We start from the raw sequence: 22,035 nt of genomic DNA on the forward strand, positions 1-22,035 counted from the left end.
CATATAATCAAACCTAGTTATTATTTTTGGCACAGAAATTACACATTTCACCTTTAAATCACACAAAAAAAAATTGTATCCTTGTATGTATTTTTTATAAGACATTTAAAATGTCTATCTTAAATAAACGCTGTTCTTTTTTAACTTTCTATTCATGGAAGAATCCTGAAAAAAAAAAAATGTATCACGGTTTCCACAAAAACACAGCTGTTTTCAATAATAATAAGAAATGTCTCTTGAGAATCAAATCAACACAGAATGATTTCTGAAGAGCAATGACTTTGAAAATTCAGCGTTGACATCACATGAATAAATGACAATTAAAATATATTAAATTAGAAATGTTATTTTAAATTGTAATATTTCATAACATTGCTGTTTTTACTGTATTTTTTTATCAAATAAATACAGCTTTGGTGAGTCTTCATTCAAAAACATTTGAAAAATCTTACCGATCACAACCGTTTGAACAATAACGTATATATAAAAAAAAAACTACAGAATAATGGGTTATGAAATGCAGATATTTTAATTAATACACAAGAAACCTTTCAGAATAAATAATAAACCTTTCATTAGTTATGAAGATTTAAAACTCAAATATAGCATTTCAAGTGCAACTATACATTCATTGCAGGTTTGAATCATTCATTATTAAAAATGTGAAAGAATAATTCTGTCCTCAAGACACTTTAATTTGTACACGAGCTGTGCAATGCAGGCCATAAATATAATTTATATATAAAAAGTAATCCAGTACTCCCTCTCCAAGGCTCACATTAACACACACACATACTTAGCACGTACATTATTGACCTTTATGTAGCGTTGCCTGGGATTTTTTTCCAAATAAAACTTTGAAAAGGGTCTGAGCAGCAGGTGAGCCAGGCAGAAAGAAAGACAGAGAGAGAGAGAGCGAAAGAGAGAGAGAGAGAGAGAAAAGCAGAAAGAGAGCAGAGCACCGGGAAATGCTTCACCTGTTAAGAGCAGACGGATGAATTCAGTATTAGTGTTGCCTCACAATCCTCTGTGTTGTGTTTGGTCAATTAAAACTACACAGACTAATGAAACTGAGACTAATAAAACTGGATTGTTTGCAATTTTGAGTGTACTCAAGTTTCTATGCACAAATTCAATATTTTCCTGCTTGATCTGGAGCAGCAAACTCTCAGGTAATTACACAAATGCATGTTCATTAACTATGAGTGGGGAGAAGATCTAAAAACTATGCTTTAGTTCTCAGTCATGTACAGAGAAGTCTACAACACTACGTTTTACCTCTGGGGGTAAGAGGGGGGGGTCACAGCGCCACAGGTCAGCCTGTGAAGGCCTGGAAGTCGGACTCTGTAACGGCAGGGAGAATGAGTCAGGTAAAAAGCCCAGGAAAAACAAAATCATTAACAGTAAATGCAAATGAGGTTTACAAATGCAACCCATTAATAGGAATAATGAATGTGCCGGTAATGACAACAGTCACACTGAATTACATGCTTTTAGGTGAACAGTGTATCACTAGGAAAAATAAAATGTATTCAACCTAATTTTACGTACAGCCTTTCAGATGTAAAAAATAAAGAGGTAATAAAGGGCTGCTGTCCATTTATATCAGGTAAACTGGAGAAAAAGCATGGATAAAAATGAGCAGTCCATCAAAAATACTTCTTATGCTGAAAAGAGCTGGTTTAATACAGTTTATTGTTCTTCATATTACCAACAACATCATGTTAACAATGACTGAGTGCTGAATATGAATTAGGATACTTCTGTTCTGAGATAACAATGCTGTCTCGCATAACATTTTCAAATGTGAATAGCAGTTATGTGAATGACTTTGTTTGCTCTTTGCAATTTACATTGTACAGAAAATATTTTTTCATCAATATTCACATAGCATCACATTCAAACTTTTTGTGCTTTTTTAGTGTTCATTTATTGATGTTTTGTTCATTTTATATCACAAAGCTTATAGTTATGAAACAAACTCCACAAGCAAGTAAAAAAAAAGAAGAAAAAAGTATAATGTGTAACTTGTACACAAACTAGCATGTGAAATATAGCATTAGCAACAATAGCCAAGCATTTGAATCCTAGCAAAATAAAAGGCACAAACAAAATATCAATACTGAATAATTCTGATGCGTATAAAACTAATGAGAGACATTGTCAGTCAGTTATTTGGCACATTCTGATAAATTTAGATAATTTTGGATCTACATTCCCTTACATGTCTGTCTGTAACGCATTAGGTAATAGGAGTGCTAATCGCTAAACATTAGCCCTCGGAGGCACATTATCTTTAAGTCTTTGTGCAAAATTTCCCCATCTACAAAAAAGTCCCCTTCACATTCAACAGGTACCTCTGAAGGAATGACAAATGCACCGTAAAAATCACAAAGCACCCAGACTAGAGTCAGAGAATCTCCTTTCTAGAAGGAACAATAGCGAACACTGATGAAATAGAGCACTTCACTGCTGGAAGAATAAATGGAGCGTTCATTGGGAATGGGATGCCAACTAATCAGCAAGATAGCTATTAAAATGCTCTGAAATACTCAGAAAAGCTACTGAATTTGTTTAGAGCTGTGGTTCTCCCCCTTTGTCCACAACAATATCCGAAGGTCCCATAACTTTTATAGTTTTTCTGAATTTACTGGTTAGGAATTAAGGATAAGGATTTTTTTTTTTTTTTGAATTACTCATACAATTTTTACCCGATAAAGTATTTTAGCGCTTTTATTTTTTAAATGAAATGTCTTGATTTTTTTTACTTAGTTGCAATTTAATTCATCTGAGTGAGAATGCAAGTACAGAGCATTTATCTTTGTTTGGCACTAAAAAGTCATGTTGAATACTGGATTATGCTGTTTAGCCATTATGCTAATGTTTGCTAACCACATGCCTGCTCTCCAATACCCCAAAAACGCACCCTCCAAAGACATGTCAGTCAACCTGATGCCAGCAATCCAAAAGATTCACAGGCAGAGTGTTTTTCTGATCGACTAAGAAAGCGGCTTGACTATTTTTACTGTTTACGCAGTCAAGGCTGGCAAATGATATCCCAAGACACCTATTTCAGTGATATCTGTCAGATATGAGTGACATTCTAAAATATTGCATACAGTACATTCAAACTTCCTACTGTATAAAATGTCCTGTCTTTGTGTAGTATAAACACATGTTGGCACCTGTTATTCATTCCCCAAGGCAAGAAAATACAAATTCAACACTGTCATTTTTGTGCAATGCCATCAGCCCTGCCACAAGAGACAAAACTGTTAAAGCACAGTCCAAAACTTAAGGATTTAAAAACAAAAACAACAACCATAGAGAGAACATAAGGTTAACACTGCTGATTTCACACACAAGCATGATTATTCTCCACAGTCTTACTAACAGACCACACACTGACACTTCCTTTTCTTCTTTACCACATTATTCCCATTGGCCGCCATTTTATCATTCTCTTTATCCTCTCTAACACTCTCTGGATGCAAACTTTCTGAACCCGTATCTAGACCCTGTTCTGTTAGTCTGTCTTCTGGAGATGAGGGGGTGCTTTGGTCTGAATCATCTGTCACTTCTCTCTCGTATTTGTTTTTATGAACGGCTCCCTTCCCATTCCCATCACCTGGTTGCCTCCCCCTCCCTCCCCCAGCACCTGAGATCACGTCCTCTGCCCGCTGCTGGGCCTCCATCTCCGACAAGCTGTAGGCCAGCGCCATCTGGAGGTCTTCGTCCTCGTCTTCACTGGCATCGGGGCAGTGGTAGAACGGGGCGGCGCTGAAGGACCTTAAGGCGGGGTTTGGGGAGCTGTTGTTGGGGGGGTGGAGCAGTGGCGGTTGGGATTGTCTGGGAGGCTGACTGGACTGCTCTCTACGACTCAGTTCCAGAGCTAATGCCATCTCATCCTCCACACCTAGACACATAAACACGGCTGATGGTCAGATCACTTCTACAGAAAATTTAATGAGTTTGCTAAATCTACCTGCAAGCCTAAGCTGAGGTTTTGAGCCAATATTTGTGAAAATAAACAGTTGAAGGAATATATTTTATATATATATATATATATATATTTTACTTCTAGAATGGTCATTTTTATCAAACTCGTATATTTAAGTTCTGTAATTTCACTTAAATTACAATTAATAGGTAATTTTCATTGCCATTTAAGTGAAATTACAGAACTTAAATATACGAGCTTGATAAAAATGATCATTCTAGAAGAAAATTTCAGATGGCACTTAGAGGCTTTTGCATCTGAACTCTTCAGAGATTATATATATATATATATATATATATATATATATATATATATATATATATATATATATATATATATATATATATACACACACACACATATACACATATATATGCACCACTGTGCGGGAAACAGCATAAAAGCCTTTTTCCTACAATATGCTAGGTTTCCACTTTTATAACTAGACCAAATGGTTATGACTTGCACATACACTAATATTCAAATGTTTGGGGTCTGTAAGATTTTATTTTTTAATGTTTTTGAACATTACAAAGTCTCATATTTACCAAGGCTGCATTTATTTGATCAAAATACCATAAAAATAGTAATATTGTGAAATATTTTAACAAATTAAAATAACTGTTTTCTATTTGAATATATTTTCAAATGTAATTTATTCCTGTGATGGTAAAGCTGAATTTTCAGCATCATTACTCCAGTCTTCAGTGTCACATGATCCTTCAGAAATCATTCTAAAAGGCTGATTTGCTGTGCAAGAAACATTTCTGATTATTATCAATGTTGAAAACAGTTGTGCTGCTTAATATTTTTTGTGGAAACATGATACATTTCTTCATGATTCTCTGATTAATAGAAAGTTAAAAAGAACATTTATTTGAAATAGAAATCTTTTGTAACATTAAAACTGTCTTTACCGTTACTTTTGATCAATTTAATACATCCTTGGTAATTAAAAGTATTAATTTCTTTAAAAAAAAATCTTATTGACCCCAAATGTTTTAATGGTAGAGTATGTGTATTAGGACTGCAAGCACATCTACTTTCCCAGGCAGTCCTGAGTCTTATCCTGAGTCTGCAAGTTGATAAGGTGAATTTTTACATGCACATTAAGTATAGAGATTGCCTTTTGGCTCAGCCCAATATTATTATTATTAAACGATAGCAAAAAAAGAATTACCATTGATGAGGACAGTTTTCAGAACCCCATCCTCCTCAACCTCTGTTCTCTCCTGGCCATTTTCTCTGACCCTGAGGGAAGAAATGTAATGTTTTTTAAAAAAAGAAAAGAAAAGAAAAGAAAAGAAAAGAAAAGAAAAGAAAAGAAAAGGGAAATATGTAAACAAAATTAAATTCCTGTGACTTTCTGTAAATCAGACCGTCACATTATGGCACTTTTACTTTTCTACATCATTTGCATTTTAATTACTCATTTAGTCAAAAACTGTCTTTTTGGTTTAATCTGCCAGATGCACTGTCATACATCACTGATTTCAAATAAAGATAGTAGGTTACATTGTTTAATTGTACCACATATGGAACAAGGATAACAGCAGACAAAATCAGTTTAAAGAGAAGCAAACTGACTTTTTTGTGGAGACACGTTTTCCATTGACAATGCGGGTGGAAGTAGAAACAGACTTGAAGTTTGCCCCTCCCATGCTGCCCATCCCACCCATTGAAGAGGAGAAGGAGGTAAAGTCAGCTGTTGATAAAAAAATAAATAATTCAGCTCTTAAGGATTTGAAAAAACAAGTGACTATATTACCATATCAACTCCATGGTCCATTTATTTGCCATGGTCCAAATCTACAAAATAATAGTTTTTCACAAATTGTCATCAATGTTATCAATACATATTCATCAAAGTTCACCTAAATTAAGTATTAATCTTGGAGACTGACCACATATGCAACATACATACAATATACACACAAAAAGAGCACGAAGCATATTTAAAAACCAACCATTTGCTGAGGGGAAGGAGAAGAAGCGACTGGGCCCAAGCCTGGAGGAGGAGCTGTGAAACCCACTGTGCATTCCACCAAACGGGAAATCATCTAGCGGGAAAGTGTAGAAAAATGCGAGAGGGTTTAGGAGGGGAAGGTCAGGGAGAATACGATGAGTCTGTGAGGCCGTTGTTCAGCAGAATAAATAAATTCATAAAGGTTTGGAACAACTTTGAAGGGGAGTAAATTATAACAGAATTTTAATTTTTTTGGGTGAACTGTCCATTTAATATAACTAATTTACAACATTTCCCTGCAAGTTTGCCGAGACCCCCTAGTGGACCCCTGGCTGAGAACCACTACTATAAGGGAAATTCTGACAGAGATAAAACACTTGCACTGATGGTGGAAGTGCAACACCGCACAGCAGTTTTGTCGTCGTCTGCTTTAAATACTTGAACTCTTTAAGGCAGGATGGATTCTGATTGGCTGACATGTTTTTATCATTCATCAGCAGGACAAATTTATTCTGAAAGTGATTCCAAACGATATTGTTTCTCTGTGCCATTACTGTTAAAGTTGTTGTGTGGACTCTGCTATCCTTTTACACTTCAAACTATTTTTAGAACTGTATCGTTATAGTCCTTGGTGTGAACGGGCCTTGAACTCCCTGAGAACCCACCAAACAAGTCAGCAAATGGGTCCTGCCCTCCGAAGAACTCTCGAAACACCTCATCTGGGCTGCGGAATGTGAAGGAGAATCCTGGGAAGTCATCAGGAAATGAAGAACCACCAGATTCTATAAAACAGAAGAGCTCACATAAGCACATGTAACAATAAGAGAGCATCAAGCAGCGTAAAGTTCTCCTCACCTGAGCTTGGCATGTCCGATCTACCGTATCTGTCGTATGCATCTCGTTTGCTTTCTTGAAAATGAGAAAAAAAAAAAAACAGTGAAATGTAACACCCAAAGTAACCTAACCCTTTCCTAACAAGTGATTTAACCATTTATAACATTGCTGTAGAGTTCAAATTTCCAGTGTCCTACTGTCTGAAAGAACTTCATAGGCCTCTGCTATCTCCTTGAATTTTTTCTCTGCCTCTTCCTTGTTGTCTGGGTTTTTGTCAGGATGCCATCGCAGAGCCTGTTTCCTGTAACTGTACACACACACATAAATTAACAGTTAAGTAAACTTATCTTGACTGGCATCTCAAGATTGCGATGAAGTGACATATAGGTTCAGAGGCCATTCACATACAACACGTTATTGCGTCCATCTGTGCTTTTATAATTGTTTTTCTGTATAAACATGCACTAGACTGACATATCATAGTGCTATTGTTGAACTAAGATAAGTTAAAAAACAGTTTAAATCTTTTAAAATGTCCTGTGTGAATGGACCTTTTTAAAATTCAAGCATATCAGCTTGATCAGTGTGTGAGGAAAATCAGAAAACGGACACTTTCATTAGTCTAAAACTAGAAAAACTGTACATCCATTAGTCATTCTGTTAGTGTGGCTTTACAAAATATATTAGCATATCTCAAATAGTTGGAGTAACAGACCACAGCAAACAGGCAGAATAAGATGTCATGACATTAAGATGTTTATTAACTTCTTATGGATGTAAAATATTCAAAACTACCATTCAAAAGTTTGGGATCATTAAGATTTTTTTTTTTACTTTCTATTCACCAAAGAATCTTGAGAAAAAATATTAAACAGCACAAACTGAGCAGCAAATCATCATATTAGAATGATTTCTGAAGGATCATGTGACACTGAAGACTGGAGTAATGATGCTGAAAATTCAACTTCGCATCTCAGGAATAAATTATATTTTAAAATAGAAAACATATACTTAAAATTGTAATAATATTTCACAATATTACAATTTTAGATCAAATAAATGCAGACTTGCTTAGCATAAGAGACTTTTCAAAAACATAAATCTTACCAACCCCAAACTTTTGAATGGTAGTCAAAGCACTGTGGTTGATGGATACTTTATGTAGGTAAACTGTCTCAAAATTACTTGAATCTTCACTTGCATCTGTTAAGAGACAAATTTAGAAACATACAATAGCCACAATGCCATACTGCAAGCTACTGATAAGTGAAGGCAGTTTTAACTTACGCTTTCTTGATGTCATCTGGAGAAGAATTTCGTGACACTCCCAGAACATCATAGTAATCCACCATTGCGGCCTTCAGTGTAGTGCACCTGTCAAACAGTAACAAATGACCTTATTATAAATCACAAGAATGTGTCAAGAAGTGTTTCTGAAACCCTGGCTGTCAGTTACAGTCATGTTCACACAATTAGGCATAGTGATCATTCAAATCAAATGCCATGATATCAAAACATACAGACAGTAACAACAACTCGGGCCATACCCACTGATCTATATTCATAGATACACAGATACCCTGTGTTTTTGGCACGGCAATGTATATTGATTGGTTTTAATGTATCACATAATTAAGGGTTTATTTGAACAACTTTAAAATTCTAGGCACTTTAATTGGAGAACTTTTGAGAGATTTTCTACTGGACTTTCTTTTTTTCTTTTTTCTTTGCTCGTATGGTGTTATGAATGACAACAGATCAATGAACTGTTGCTTGAAGATGACAGTTTATCAGAAACTTCTGGATTTGGATTAATAGACTGAATATAGACTGGCATTCCCCTGGAGTCTGGCCTGCCCATGTCTGGAACTCTCTGGAAACCGGACACAATGTGACGTTATTTCAAGCCCAAAGTTAAAACGCGATTTGTGTGTGTGGGCCATATGGCCGCTGACAGCTGCCACTGCTGAAACACGCCTGATCATCACACACACACACACAACTCCATATAAATACAGCATTTTAGAGATCCTGCAATCATTATGGCCGCCCTATTAGAATAACTTTTACCTTTTTTAGAAGTATGTCCAGCCAGGAGAAGCCGTGCTTCTGTAAACAGGACTGGGATATTTCGGGTGAAGCCACGGGAGCGACAGTCCGTTCCGACTCCCAAAACGCTGATCACAGGAACTGACGCTGTTTTAACGTACGCTTGAGTACGGAATTCCGTCAGAATCACCCATTTACCGTTGGCACACCGGGCTTCATTGCTTCAGCGTGTAACCGATATACCCAACTTCTATGTGTGTGTCCTTCGCCTTCTGCTGCGAAATGAGTGCGGTGCGTCACGATCAGCTGAGCTGCGCCGTTTAGAACATGAACTGTGTTTGTTTACGTCACACGCCCCGCCCACCACTGGAGCCATGTGTAGTTCAGTACAGAGGTGGAAAGTAGGCCTACCTATCAAAACGAACTACTATATTAATAAAGATAGCGCATCCTATCAGGCTCAAAATACCTAACGGACTGTACGAGGCACACTTAACAAATGTCATAAAAACAGACCGCACCATAAATGGACTTATACATTAGGCTAAAATTTCCAAATGTAAAATAATAAAGTAAAAAATAAAAATAAAGTATTAATAAAATCATAGGTCGTGGGATTGGAAATCTTTTATTTTCTGCCATATATCCCATACGTGCTTTTCAAAGATCTTTGGCAGCATTGTTAAACTTTATAGCATTGTCAGAATTATGTCCAGCTGTCAGAAAAAAAGAAAGAAAAAAAAGACCTACCCATTTTTATGTTAAACAGTCTTTATATAGATTTCACATCCTTCTGCAACCTAAAAAATGTAAAGGTTTAGCTTTAGTGGGCTAAACTCGATTTGACGCGAAAGGGATGGAGGATTCTTTTCAACCTGTTGAATCGGTTCACAAAGCGCATTAAATGATTCATTTCTCATGTAAATTGTTAGTTAGTTAGTTAGTTAGTTAGTTAGTTAGTTAGTTAGTTAGTTAGTTAGTTAGTTAGTTAGTTAGTTGTAAGATGTATAGAGCTGTATTCATTTTGTATTTGGTTTAATACAATTATTATTTTTAAAATGATTAATTTTTCGAGTCTCCAGTTAACAACTGAATTGTTCATGACTCAAAACGAGCCAAGCAGTTTCAAGCTGTTGTTTGACTAGCAACTAGTTTGAGTTCTTCTTAAAATGTTAATACTTTTCCCCCCATGTGACTGTATGTTTAATTGTTTTTATTTGTGTATTATAGACTATAAATAACTAAATATTTGTGTTTAAGTATAAATAAATAGCCTAGTATTACATTATTAAAGCTGGGACCGAGATGGGTCTTGTGCATGTTGCCCACTTAGGTCCCACCTAGTAGCCTACCAAATGTAATCCTACATGAAATTCATCTGGGCAATTAACATAGGGCCATTATGTAACCCGCCGGACAATCCTACACAGGGCCCATTTTTCGGCCCATTTTTCAGGGCCCCACATACAAATGCTGGCTGGGTATAGGCTATAGAAGCATAATATAGCATAGGCCATATACGTAAATAATAAAAAAGAAAGAAGTATTTATATTACTGGTGATTCTCTTCCTTTGTCTGCTAGTTCACATCTCTCACAGCAAATAACAGAATCCGCCTCCAAACAATTTATCTATTCTAAAATCATAATATGAACAATAGCACAAGAGATAACATTCAAGTGCTGCCTGTGAAGGAGAATCTCATTGGCTGTGATTGTGAATACTTTAAGTCTGTGTTTTGAGTCTGATCGAGGCAATCTTGTTTGTGAATGAATATAGCCTATATAGGCTACACATGCACATACATATTGCTGTTTCTTTTTCATATTGTTTTATTTATTTATTTATTTTTTTTCACAGGAGACTAATTGTAAAATGGATGCATACTGTGATTTCACCAGAAGGTGGCAGCAAAGCTATGTGTCAGATCTTGTGGCATCCACTAATCTTACTTGTTGACTAGTTGACGACTCAATATATATAATAAATAATTCATAATAAAGTCTAGAGCAGCAACTAACGATTATTTTGATAATCAATTCATTTGTCTTTTATTTCTTATACTAATCTAATAAAAAGGCACATTTTATTTTCTATATGTTTATGGACAAATTGTATTCCAATAAAAAATAAATATTCCATGAAAAAAAAAGAAAAGTCAATTTTGATTTCATGGTGACTTTAAAAAATATAGTGAATAAAGAACAGAGTAGGGGAGACCGGGGACAGTAGCAACACTTTTTGCATTTCTCTCAGTTACTCAGAGACTATTTGGACAGGACTAACCAAATTTGTATATATTAAACTTGCATCTGTCTGCTAATTACCCATACCATTTAAAGATGATTACATATGACATATCGTTCAACGTATTTATCTGAATGGAAGAAGCCAGATGTTGCAACTGACCCCAACCCAGGGACAGTTGCAACATGTTAAAAATACCTTAAATTTCACTAATTAACTTTAGCTTTTGTCTTAATGAGCATAGAATTCTGAAAATATTAACTGTTTTAGGCCTACTATAATATTATAGTATTATTTATTTATACAGTAATATTATTGTAGCCTATTATTTATTTATTTAGTCATATTTATCAAATAACAGTTATTGAGTTTTGTTTGTTCATGTGTAGAACAAAGGCCTACGTAGATTCAGTGTGCAGTTGTCACAGATGCTATTCAATCTCTCCATATTTCAGTGTCAGACAGAAAGAACTGAACAATTTGCAATGCAACAAACTTTTATTAAACATGCAATTTATAACTTGTTGCAACCGTCCCCAAACCTATCAGCCATGACAGAACATCATGTGCCTACACACATGCTAACCATGTCACTTAGAAGTCAACAAAGTCAGTTTTGATTAATTCATACAAAATGTCTGGACACAGTATGACAAAAATAGATCTCATGAAAAAATGTACTTTCATACCTCCAAAACAAGTTTTGTTCAATAAATGCAGCAGCAGATGTTGAATATGTCTACTGTCTTCTTGGTGGGGGGAGGGTCTATGGGGATCTGTGCATGTGCAGTATGAGTGTCATCACTCTAGCTTGTTTCTGATTGGAGAAAAATGACATGTTGCAACCATCCCCTGTTGCAACTGTCCCCGGTCTCCCCTAAGTGTTAACACTTTAACTCCGATCACTGTAATAGCCTACATTGCTGTAATTTCTTAATCGTTCAAATGTAATTTAATGACTTCCTACACTGATATCCACATTATAATGCTTTTACAGTTAGTGCTCATACCATGTGCTTTACATGTAGAATTTTAAAACTTAAATTGACTGTCCTCGTGCTCATTCAGTGAAGACTGTGAACGCTGTTCACTTTTGATTTCGGTCACTCCGACATATCGTCGGAAATCTGGCGCTATGGGGAAACAACTTTTACCAAGAATCTCCAAATAGGTATAACTGCAGACCGGAGATCTCCAAAATGGGGCGTGAACTTCAAAAGTGGGCAGAACCTCCAAAATGGGGCGGGGTCTCCACGCGCAGAGACTTTCACCATTGGCTCTGGCTTCAGCCAATTGATCTCATATCGCGTAATCTTATTAACACTGCCATGCAGTCTATTTCACTGTTTACGTTTAGGGTCAGGTGTAGGGTAGGTTTATGGGTTAGAATTTGTTGTAGCATTGTGTAGGAAATCAGCACTGTAGAATCGGCTGTGGGGCGGAGTTTGCACTGAACTGGATTGGGGGGGAAAATCGCGCATGCGTGTCATGTGCCTATCTGCCAATGAGAGGAAACCACGCCCTATTTTGGAGTTCCCACCCCCATATGGAGATCTCCAGGCTGCAGTTATACCAATACTGAAGCCTCATTGAATAACGCCATTGTTCAAGCATGCACTCGCTCCCTATATAAAGCGACGCTGAGCAACATTGCCTCACAATCTTACTCCTTCAAGAGAAGGAAAAGAAGCTTCTCTCGCTGTTGATTCAGCACCTACAACGGGCAATGCTTCCCATTCAGCGTTCCAGCGAGAACTTCGAAGATGACATCAAGCAAGTTTAGCAGCGCCTGTGTGGGTACCATTGAGCTCCCGGGCAGGCATGACACCTGCGTCTTCTTTCTGGGCCGTGTCCACGCAGTAGCCGCCCTCGAGAGCTCAAGTTGCCCTCACTGCGGTGCCATGAGCGTGTCAAGATTATGGACGCTTATTTTGTCCATTAGATCGAAAGATACAGAAAAAAAAACACCTCTCATAGGAGTGCTCGCAGACCATACTGAATTCACACACAATATTCAAATTAGTCTGATAGCTGCAGCTGCGACTGTATGTTGGCTGGGCCTGCTTCATTAAGCGGCCGCTTCAGCTCCTGGCTTAAAGACTGTGTCCCGTTTCATGCTTGGCATACGGGTCTGCTGAGCATTCTGGTCACTCGCAAATGCCTGAATGCGATAGCCCTTGAAACAATTACAACTATGTACGAACTGGGCGTGACAAACGGACATGTGGGCAGACGCAAAACTGTCACAACGGATGCATCGAGCATGTATGCGATGGCAGACTGTTTTTTTTAGGTGTCTAGATAGAAGAACACAGAGAGGGAGTGGCACATACATTTCTAAATAAGAGCAGTAAAAATGGTTTGGAACATGTCCGGGCCGGCGGAAGTGGATCTGCATGCGTCAACAGAGAACGCTCACTGTCCAGTTTTTTTTTCTGTCCGCTGTTCTTGTCGCCTCACACTGGGAGTGGATTCCCTAACCCACTGCTGACCGAAAGCAGGCATGTATAAGTTAATGCCAGTGAAGATTTTGCATCAGGTGCTATGCAAAAACAGGGAAGAGAGATAGATAGAGACAGTGCCATTAGTTGCGCTGAGTTGGCCACTCGAGGACCGGTGGGGATGCTGACAGCTCCAGCGGAGGAAGGACCTCCTCTCTCAGGCGAGGGGTTCAATCTGGCACAACCCAAAGCTGTGGAATCTGCATGTTTGGTCTCTGAGCGGAGCGCACAGCATCAGTTAAAAGTGCATGTTAAAGACTATTACTGAAGCAAGAGCCTTTTCTACTAGGCATCTCTATGCTCATAAGTGGAAAGTCAAAAGACTTACTCTACAAAATAAAACTTACCCTACAAACTGAAACTTGCATATTAATCTATAAATATTAATATATGGTATCGAGAAATATAGGGAAATATATATATAGAGAGAGTATTTACATATGTAAGCCACGCTGTTTGATACTCGGCTGTTTGATGTGTAGGGCTGTCACGATTATGAAATTTGGCTGATGATTAACTGTTTAATAAATTATTGCGATTAATTGTCTTGTTTTAGGGCTTTAGTGATAAATTGTCACTTTTAGGGCTTTAACAATTATGCCGATTAATTGTTATACACATTATTGTGATTATTGAATTATTTGCAAGTTGTCACTTGCAATAACGATTATTGCACCTAAAACCTTTAAATATTCAAGTAATTTATTCAATGAAAAATAGGCATCTCATTCCCAAATAAAGTCATATATAATCATATTTCAGAAATTTGAAAACTCTGTAAATGACAGAAACAAATAATCACAATAAACTACCATAACAGAACAGGCCATAAAAGTCACATTCCCAAACAAAACCAATCCTGCTCCTTGATTGTTTGGTAGATTATGGGAAAGAAACACTAGCATGTTGACTCTCTCTGGCGTAAGAGAGCATCTAGCAGGTCACAATATTGCCAGCTGTACTGAACATTCCTTCCAAAGCAGTACTTGTTGCACAAATGCACATTTCTTGCCAACTTGGAAATGAAAGGAAACCTGGATTCATTGTCTCGCCACCACATTAAAGGGCCTGCCGGAGTATCTAGTGCCTCTTCCTGTGGGTACCGTGACAGTTCAGCATCCGTTCTTTTTGGTAAGCCATGTGTAGAAGGTTGAGCTCTTCTGTTCTGCAGCAGATCAGTCTCTTCTTTTTTGGAGGTGGTGCAAAAGGTGTTTTAGACATCATCATCTGCCACAGCTCTATCAGACACTGTAAAAAGTGAAGGGCAGCTGTTACCTTAAGCAGGATGTCTACCTAATATAACCCTTAAAAATTACTTTTGTTAGTGTAATCTTATGCAGTCATGTTGACTGTCATATATATATATATATATATATATATATATATATATATATATATATATATATATATATATATATATATATATATATATATATATACACTGAACGATTGCAGAATGAAGATCATTGTTACAGGTACTTCCCACCTTCTTCAACTATGTGTCCATCCTCTGCCATCTCCATCATCTCTTTTAAAAGCTGGTCTTTGGTGTCATCTATAATATCAGCTTCTCCACAGTGGCCCCTGTATCTGATAGTTTGAGGATTATTATAATATATTTTTAAAAAGATAAATTGACATTATTAGTTATCAATAATATACAAAATAAAAATACTTCAATAATAAAAAAAATTCACTCACCCACTCAACTAAATTATGCTGAGGAATGCTGGCCTCCGTCTGTACCCGTTTCTGGTCTCTTCTTTTATCCAGCTCATACTGAAACTGCTTACCAGATTCCAGCAAAATCCTAGGGCACTTCTCACTTGCTTGGCATTTGGGGAGATTATGTTTGCCCACTGCAGCCACAATATTAGCACCATTATCAGTGGCATTTTTTTTCTTATCTAATGCCCAATCTGATAAAATGCTCTTAAGAGTTTCTGAAAGTGCGTCCCACGTCGCTGCTTGATCTTCAGTCCTAGTTTAAGACTGTAGGGCCGCCGCCGACCACTGCGTGTCTTCATCATGGGCTCCACCACAGAGCGGTAGATGTCCTGGTAGGCCTGTATGCTGTAGCGGTGGATGGAGACAGGCTCATCCTGCTGACGCACGTCCACTGAAGAGACTGAGACTGCTGGACGGATGTCAGGAAGGACAGCAGCGTTCTTCAAGTGGCGCTCCTCCAAACCTGTGGGTCTTTGAGCTCTGGCAGAGATACAGCTGTAAATGTGATCTAACTCGATTACAGGAGTCTTGAATTTAAGAGACGCCCTCCACCAAGAATCCCCTCAGGTGTGTGGGAAGAGCCCTGGTTCTTCTCAGGCGACGCTGCTCCATGCTGATGAATCAAGAATACAACTGATGAAACTTTGCAAATTGTAGAGTAGCAAAAATCAAGCTTCAAGGTTCCAAGGGCCACGTACACACTGCAAAGTTTCAGGAGCGACAACCGCATTTACTAGGAGTGGCAGTCAATGTGCCAAAGTTAATGGTGAAGAAAAACGCTAGAATTAGTGACCAGTTGTCGAAAAAGAAGAAGAAAAAGAAGAAGAAGAACATGTTGAATGACGTTCACTCTGAAGTTTTTCAATTCACCCTTGCAAGGAGTTTGATTGACAGGTGATTTGACCAATCATAATCCGCCATTTTGCCCGACAAAGCAATCAGGAGAGTTAGTGGATTAACGCCAGTGTATTTGAACTTGAAAAACGGTGTGTACAGTGGCCCGTTCTTCGTACGTCGCTAACTCAGTTAGCTGGATTTGATTGTTGGCGATTTGGCATGATCTTGGATTGTTTGGTTCTTCGACGCTCATCCTGGACTTGCTGTCATAGCAACAGGTGTGCAAGCTTAAACCTGCTTGGGAGCAGGCTTATAGAGCCTAAGTCCCTCCCCTTCTGGTGGAACACCTTGACCTTAATTCGGAAAAATATTGTATGGTAGTCAATGGCGAGAGACAACAAATATTTTGATCTCGTTTAATTTGTGCCCTGAATTACACATATGATGTTTGTCAATTTAAAAGATACATTTTAAAGTCAAGAAAGTCGCAGTTTGATGTAAAACTGTTGAGGTATAAGACTGTGAAAATACGTAATTACAAAGACTACAAACCCAAAAGGCGCACATGTGACGTCATACCCTTTCTCTCAATGAATGAAGCTAACTTTACTGAAGCTAACGTCTGTCATTTTTTCTATAGTCTTATGTTATAATCGTTACGCCGTCATGCCTGAGTGTTTTGTACCAGATTGCACACATACGAGCAACGGATGGTGACGTACATAGTCGAGACGGGAGATGTAGTTGCGATTTTCACATAAAACTAAATGTTACTCTTCTGTTTTATGACAAACTGCGACTTTCTTGACTTTCATAATTATCTTTTAAATTGACAAACATCATATGTGTAATTCAGGGCACAGTTCAGACGGAATAAAAAGATAAGTTGTCTCTCGCCATTGACTATAATACATATTTTTTCCAAAAGTAAGGTCCCATGAGCCGGAAGCGGAGGGGATAAGGACTCTCTATTTAGGCTCTCTATTTCATGTTAACTAAACAGGATTAGATCCCGGCTTTATGAGCGGAGGTGATGCGGGAAGTCCAGCGCAGCGCGATAGTGCACTTTCTGAGATATATATTTTTTCTCGTGACTCGTGAGATTGTCGTTTACATTATTAATTTGTTGGAAACGCACATTTATTTTCGACTTGTCGGAGTCGGGCTTTAACTACAGCACAAACTGTTTGCATTGCCCTAAGATTATTTGCGAGTGACTCTTTCCTTTGCACTATTGGAGATGCGGAGAACTTGATGGAAAGTGCTGTCTGTCGTGTCATTCGGAGTTTACCTGGCGCTTAAACAGTTTTAGGTTTTTTTGTGGCATTTCCAAGCCACTTAAGACCCAATGTTGTAAAGCAGTTTTTTTTAAAGCAGTTTTTTTTTTTTTTTTTTAGGCTATCATAATTGATGAAAATCATGCAATCATGACCATGCCGATTACAGTAGACTATATGTCACTCAGGCTTCACTAACGTGATTGGTACCATAGACTATAGGCTAGACCATCAAGGCCTCAATGAAGGGGATTATGTGAACAGAAAGGGGGTTCACAATGTAAATGTGCAGCCCAGTTACTATTGTGATTCTTAATATTCCAGATTAGTAATATTATATCAAAAAAAAAAGAAAAAAGGCAGTTGACTAAAATCTTCCATATCACAAATGTGAAAGCAAAATGGCCAGGATCTGTGCATGACTTTTCAGAGATTCACATTTATGCACATTATTTGAAAGTGGTAAGGAAAGTTCCACAATTAAATATCAAGCTCACTGTATTACATACACTTATGCTGATCCTAACAGAACTGCATTTTTTCATAGGTGATTATGACATGTTCCTGCCTGCAGACAGGTGTTTTATGACCCCATTCCCTGACCCAAACCAGTTACAATGCAGCTCTAGCCAGGACAAGGGCACACAATGAAATTAACTTTGGCTAACTAAAGGGACGATTTCAGTGTCTGAAAAGTCTGAGGGTTGCACACCTGACAGGGCCTGTGACATTGTTGCATGTGCCATATTACACAACATTGCCAAAAAAAAAAAAAAAAAACACTTTTCATTAAATGTTTAATAAAAGACAAATATGCTTAGTTCCTTGAGTTTTATTTCAATTGTTCTTTGTAAAGAAAAGCCAGTGGTCAAGTGCCTGCAACAAGAGATATTAGACACATGCCTCATGCAACAAATAAAAAGGAAAAGTTGGCTATACACTGCCCACCTGCAGGCCTATGTCTCCTCTGTCTGTGCAGACTCTTCTGTAGGCCTTTCTGTAGATGTGGAATCCTGCAACTTATATTGCAGCCATAAAGCATACAAGTATAAATTAAGTAAAGTTATTTATGCACTTGCAGGTAGGCTAGTTCCTCCATATGACAGTTATCTGAGAGGGTTTATTCACTGTCCAGTGCAATGGAAACAAATGGACATTACAAAGTCTTATACTTTCTTTCCTTTGGAAAGTTAGAAAAAGTCCACTTACTGCACATATTTCAGCCACCACTTTCTTGGGAACAGGTAAAAGTGTTGGTGTATTATGTAAAAGTGCACAAAAGAGGAAAACACAATGTCATTACAATGAACTACACTCGGGGAAAAATGTGATCAATAACTCATGGCAAAATATTTTTACATTAACATAAGTTTATCAGTTTTCACCTTCACAAGTCAAAGCAATTCATCATTACTCAAGATTTCAAAGTTGAAATGACTATACGGCCTTAATTTAATGCAGAAAAAAATATTTTACAGTGTAGGCTACTAAGATCTTTTCTTTTTTTTTCTCAGTCTTTTTCTTGGTCGCTTTTATAAACAGACAACCATTTATTTAACAGTGCCTTTTATAAAAGAGACTATAATATAACTAAAAATTACCATTATGTAGAATATTTTTGTACTTCACTTTTATTTGTTCCCATGTTTACAATGAACAAAGTAAATGCAATTATTAAAATACAAAAATATAGGCTAATAAGTGATAAAAACATCTAACATGGCCACTTCTATCTATCTTGCTCTGCTGAGGAGAAAAACTGAGCGCGCTCTTTGGCCACGCTGAGCAGCCAATAGCAGCGTTGCTGATCAATGTTTCTACTATCGATACATATCCCCTTTTAAACCAGCTCCAACCTCAAACCCACCAGCCTATTGTCTAGAAGTAAAACTGAAGACTTTGGTTAAAATTTTCAGATGTGCTCGATTAGGGTTGGAGGTAAACTCTGAACCTCAAAGAGGAGAATTCAAAGGGCCAGAGTTGCCTGTTCCTTGTATAAATTTACAAAGCAGCAGTCACCACATTATATAATATACACATTGAAGTATTATATATATAATATTGCAGCACATAATATAAGCTAAGTAATGAACAAAAACAGTTTTACCCATAATCAACAAGAATTTCTATGAATAAAAGTATGTCTTTAATAGCAAGCAATAATCATATGAAAATGATTTACATGCAAACGGGACAGTTATCAGCAGTGTAACTGATCTGATTATGACAAAATAATCGAGTATCTGATGTCATGTGACAAGTAAGATAAGCTTTTACACCCCTGCAAACAGAAGTAGGTTATGAGGTATGGAGAGACATCATGTATCACTGGAACATAAACAGATGGGGACCAATTTGTAATAATTGTAATAAATACAATGCAATTAATATCAACTTTCTGACAGTGTGTGGGACATCCGACTACTTTCCAAGAAGGGGCGCAACTGATTTACAAATATCGCGATAAATATGTACAGGAATTGAGGCAGTAGCCAATGACAGCACTAAGAGTAAAAGCTGCAGGATTGTGTACGTACGAGTATACAAATATGTACGAGTATCGTACGAATTTGACAACTTGTTAAATCTTGTGAATTATTAAGACTTTCAGACTATGTTCGTACTGATTGGGCTATGGGTTTTGTGAGAAAAGGTTTAAGAAACAACAAATGCTTGATAAAATGTTTGATTTAGGGTTCAAACCAATACATACATACCATTGCGAATATTTGCCTTTGCAGCTGTCCGTCTCCTCCGTTTACTTGTCCTCAAACAGTAATATTCCGAAAGGTCCTTTTGGTCTTTTCAGCTTAAAAAAGAGAAAATAATATATCATTATGTATAGGATTATTTAAAGGAAAAAGTACTGATTTACCTTACAAACATTGGATGTTACATTATAAAGCATTAAAAGCACGGCAAGTAATATGCATTTACAACAGATATCACTTTAAAACTACCAATACTGGGGGAAAAGCATGGTAAGTTTTGTGATTACTGTCCTGTACTACACCAATCACAGTAAAACTAAAGTTACTGAGGTTTAAAGCATGGTAAATGTTGTGGTTACTGTCCTTTTACCACACCTATCACAGTAAAACTAAGGTTACTGAGGTTTAAAGCATGGTAAGTTTTGTGGTTACTGTCCTTTTACCACACCTATCACAGTAAAACTAGGGTTACTGTGGTAAAATCATGGTGAGTGTTGTGGTTAATGTGCATTTACAATAAGTATCACATTAAAACTACCAATAGTGTGGTAAAAGCATGGTAAGTTTTGTGATTACTGTCTTTTTACTACACTTACCACAGTAAAACTAATGTTAATGTGGTAAAAGCATGGTAAGTGTTGTTTGTACTGTGCTTCTACTACAAATACAACTTTGGAACTAATTGTACTTTTAATCTGATGTGAATATGATTAACTGATTTAAGGTCTTTAGGCCTATAGCACGTCATGTAACAGGCAGTGTTTAATCACCCTGTTTTGAATTAGAAAGCAATAAAACGCAAAGCCTCCGTGGAGATGACAGATGTAATGCCGTGACTGAACGTGAGCTAATCTGATTAATATCGACAAACAGAAAATACATTATTTCACACATTATTAGGACAGCGTATTTACTACTTAGGGGTGGCGCTAGGGCTGGGCTAAGTTGACTTAAGCCCCTGAATGTTTTTTAGTAAAGCCCCGAATATTTTGTTACCTCATTTGTTACATTGATCAAAACAATTAATCCGAAAAACAAATGCGAATAAGATTACAGCAGCCGCAATTACCTAATCATGAAAAGTGCATATTCCAGTTTTATTTATATTTTTCCCTTTGCATTAAAGGTACTCGTGCTTTTGCAGAGTTGAGCATTGTAGCCAATCACAGACATGTCTGATGAACGCATCGGTCAATCAGAGGCGTTTAAATGAGTCGCTGTGCTGAAGATGTGTTTTGCGCGAGCTCACCGAGTTCTACACTTTCGCAAACCTGTCATTATTATTGGCAATAAACTTAAGATGCAAATAAGAGATTCACTGCAATTATTTGAGAACTGCAGGTGAGTGTGTGTTGAAGCAGGGTTGGAACAAAACTCTGTAGGGCTGTGGCCTTCCAGGAACTGAGTTTGACATCTAGCTCATCAATGTCAAAATGATTAAAGAAGTGAACGAATGCCTGATAAAATGTAAGTTGATAAACATTTAATATTTGACTGTTTTACAATAGAAATGTTCAACTACCGACAGTATACGGTGACGCAAATTACTCAACTTTATTTATATAAAATTTTGCCTTTTTGAATTGAAAATATGCTATAACAGAAAACTGATTACTGTCCTGTACTACACCAATCACAGTAAAACTAAAGTTACTGAGGTTTAAAGCATGGTAAATGTTGTGGTTACTGTCCTTTTACCACACCTATCACAGTAAAACTAAGGTTACTGAGGTTTAAAGCATGGTAAGTTTTGTGGTTACTGTCCTTTTACCACACATAACAGTTTTCTGTTATAGCATATTTTCAATTCAAAAAGGCAAAATTTAATATAAATAATATGAATTATAGCATATGAAAATAGTCTGAATATTTTTTGGCTTAGGCC

General features: G+C 37.1%; 1 protein-coding gene and 1 long non-coding RNA gene across 4 annotated transcripts; both read right to left on the reverse strand.

Annotated features, from left to right (window-relative positions):
• Positions 1-505: 505 nt before the first annotated feature.
• dnajb2 (DnaJ heat shock protein family (Hsp40) member B2) lies at positions 506-9,183 on the reverse strand. 3 transcript variants are annotated; one of them, XM_084123402.1, is made up of 11 exons: positions 8,871-9,162; positions 8,088-8,174; positions 6,998-7,107; positions 6,822-6,875; positions 6,632-6,748; positions 5,968-6,060; positions 5,588-5,705; positions 5,181-5,251; positions 3,659-3,916; positions 1,279-1,344; positions 506-977 (listed from the first exon to the last, which is right to left on the reverse strand). In XM_084123402.1, exons 2-10 carry the CDS (start codon positions 8,150-8,152, stop codon positions 1,316-1,318), a joined length of 915 nt encoding a protein of 304 aa, XP_083979528.1. In that variant the 5' UTR covers positions 8,153-8,174; positions 8,871-9,162; the 3' UTR covers positions 506-977; positions 1,279-1,315. The 3 variants fall into 3 exon arrangements, with proteins under 3 accessions (XP_083979528.1, XP_083979526.1, XP_083979527.1); XM_084123400.1 differs by lacking the exons at positions 506-977; positions 1,279-1,344 and having other exon boundaries at positions 1,679-3,916; positions 8,871-9,183; XM_084123401.1 differs by lacking the exons at positions 506-977; positions 1,279-1,344; positions 8,871-9,162 and adding an exon at positions 7,912-8,003 and having other exon boundaries at positions 1,679-3,916.
• A 5,102-nt stretch (positions 9,184-14,285) lies between these two features.
• LOC311088755 lies at positions 14,286-18,630 on the reverse strand. Its single transcript, XR_014607561.1, has 4 exons — positions 18,388-18,630; positions 15,299-15,938; positions 15,084-15,187; positions 14,286-14,845 (listed from the first exon to the last, which is right to left on the reverse strand). It is a non-coding gene; the product is annotated as an uncharacterized lncRNA (long non-coding RNA).
• Between the last annotated feature and the right edge of the window lie 3,405 nt (positions 18,631-22,035).

The sequence above is a fragment of the Abramis brama genome (assembly GCF_963993115.1).
Source record: "Abramis brama genome assembly, chromosome: 8".
Lineage (NCBI taxonomy): Eukaryota > Metazoa > Chordata > Actinopteri > Cypriniformes > Leuciscidae > Abramis > Abramis brama.

Bases quoted from the DNA above. Each gene is read 5' to 3' on its own strand.
- dnajb2 (XM_084123400.1), bottom strand. From the start codon at position 8,152: ATGGTGGATTACTATGATGTTCTGGGAGTGTCACGAAATTCTTCTCCA. The intron at 6,749-6,821 runs GTGAGGAGAACT...TCTGTTTTATAG, and splicing joins ATCGGACATGCCAAGCTCAG to AATCTGGTGGTTCTTCATTT. The intron at 6,061-6,631 runs GTGGGTTCTCAG...CTTTCCCGCTAG, and splicing joins CCCATTTGCTGACTTGTTTG to ATGATTTCCCGTTTGGTGGA.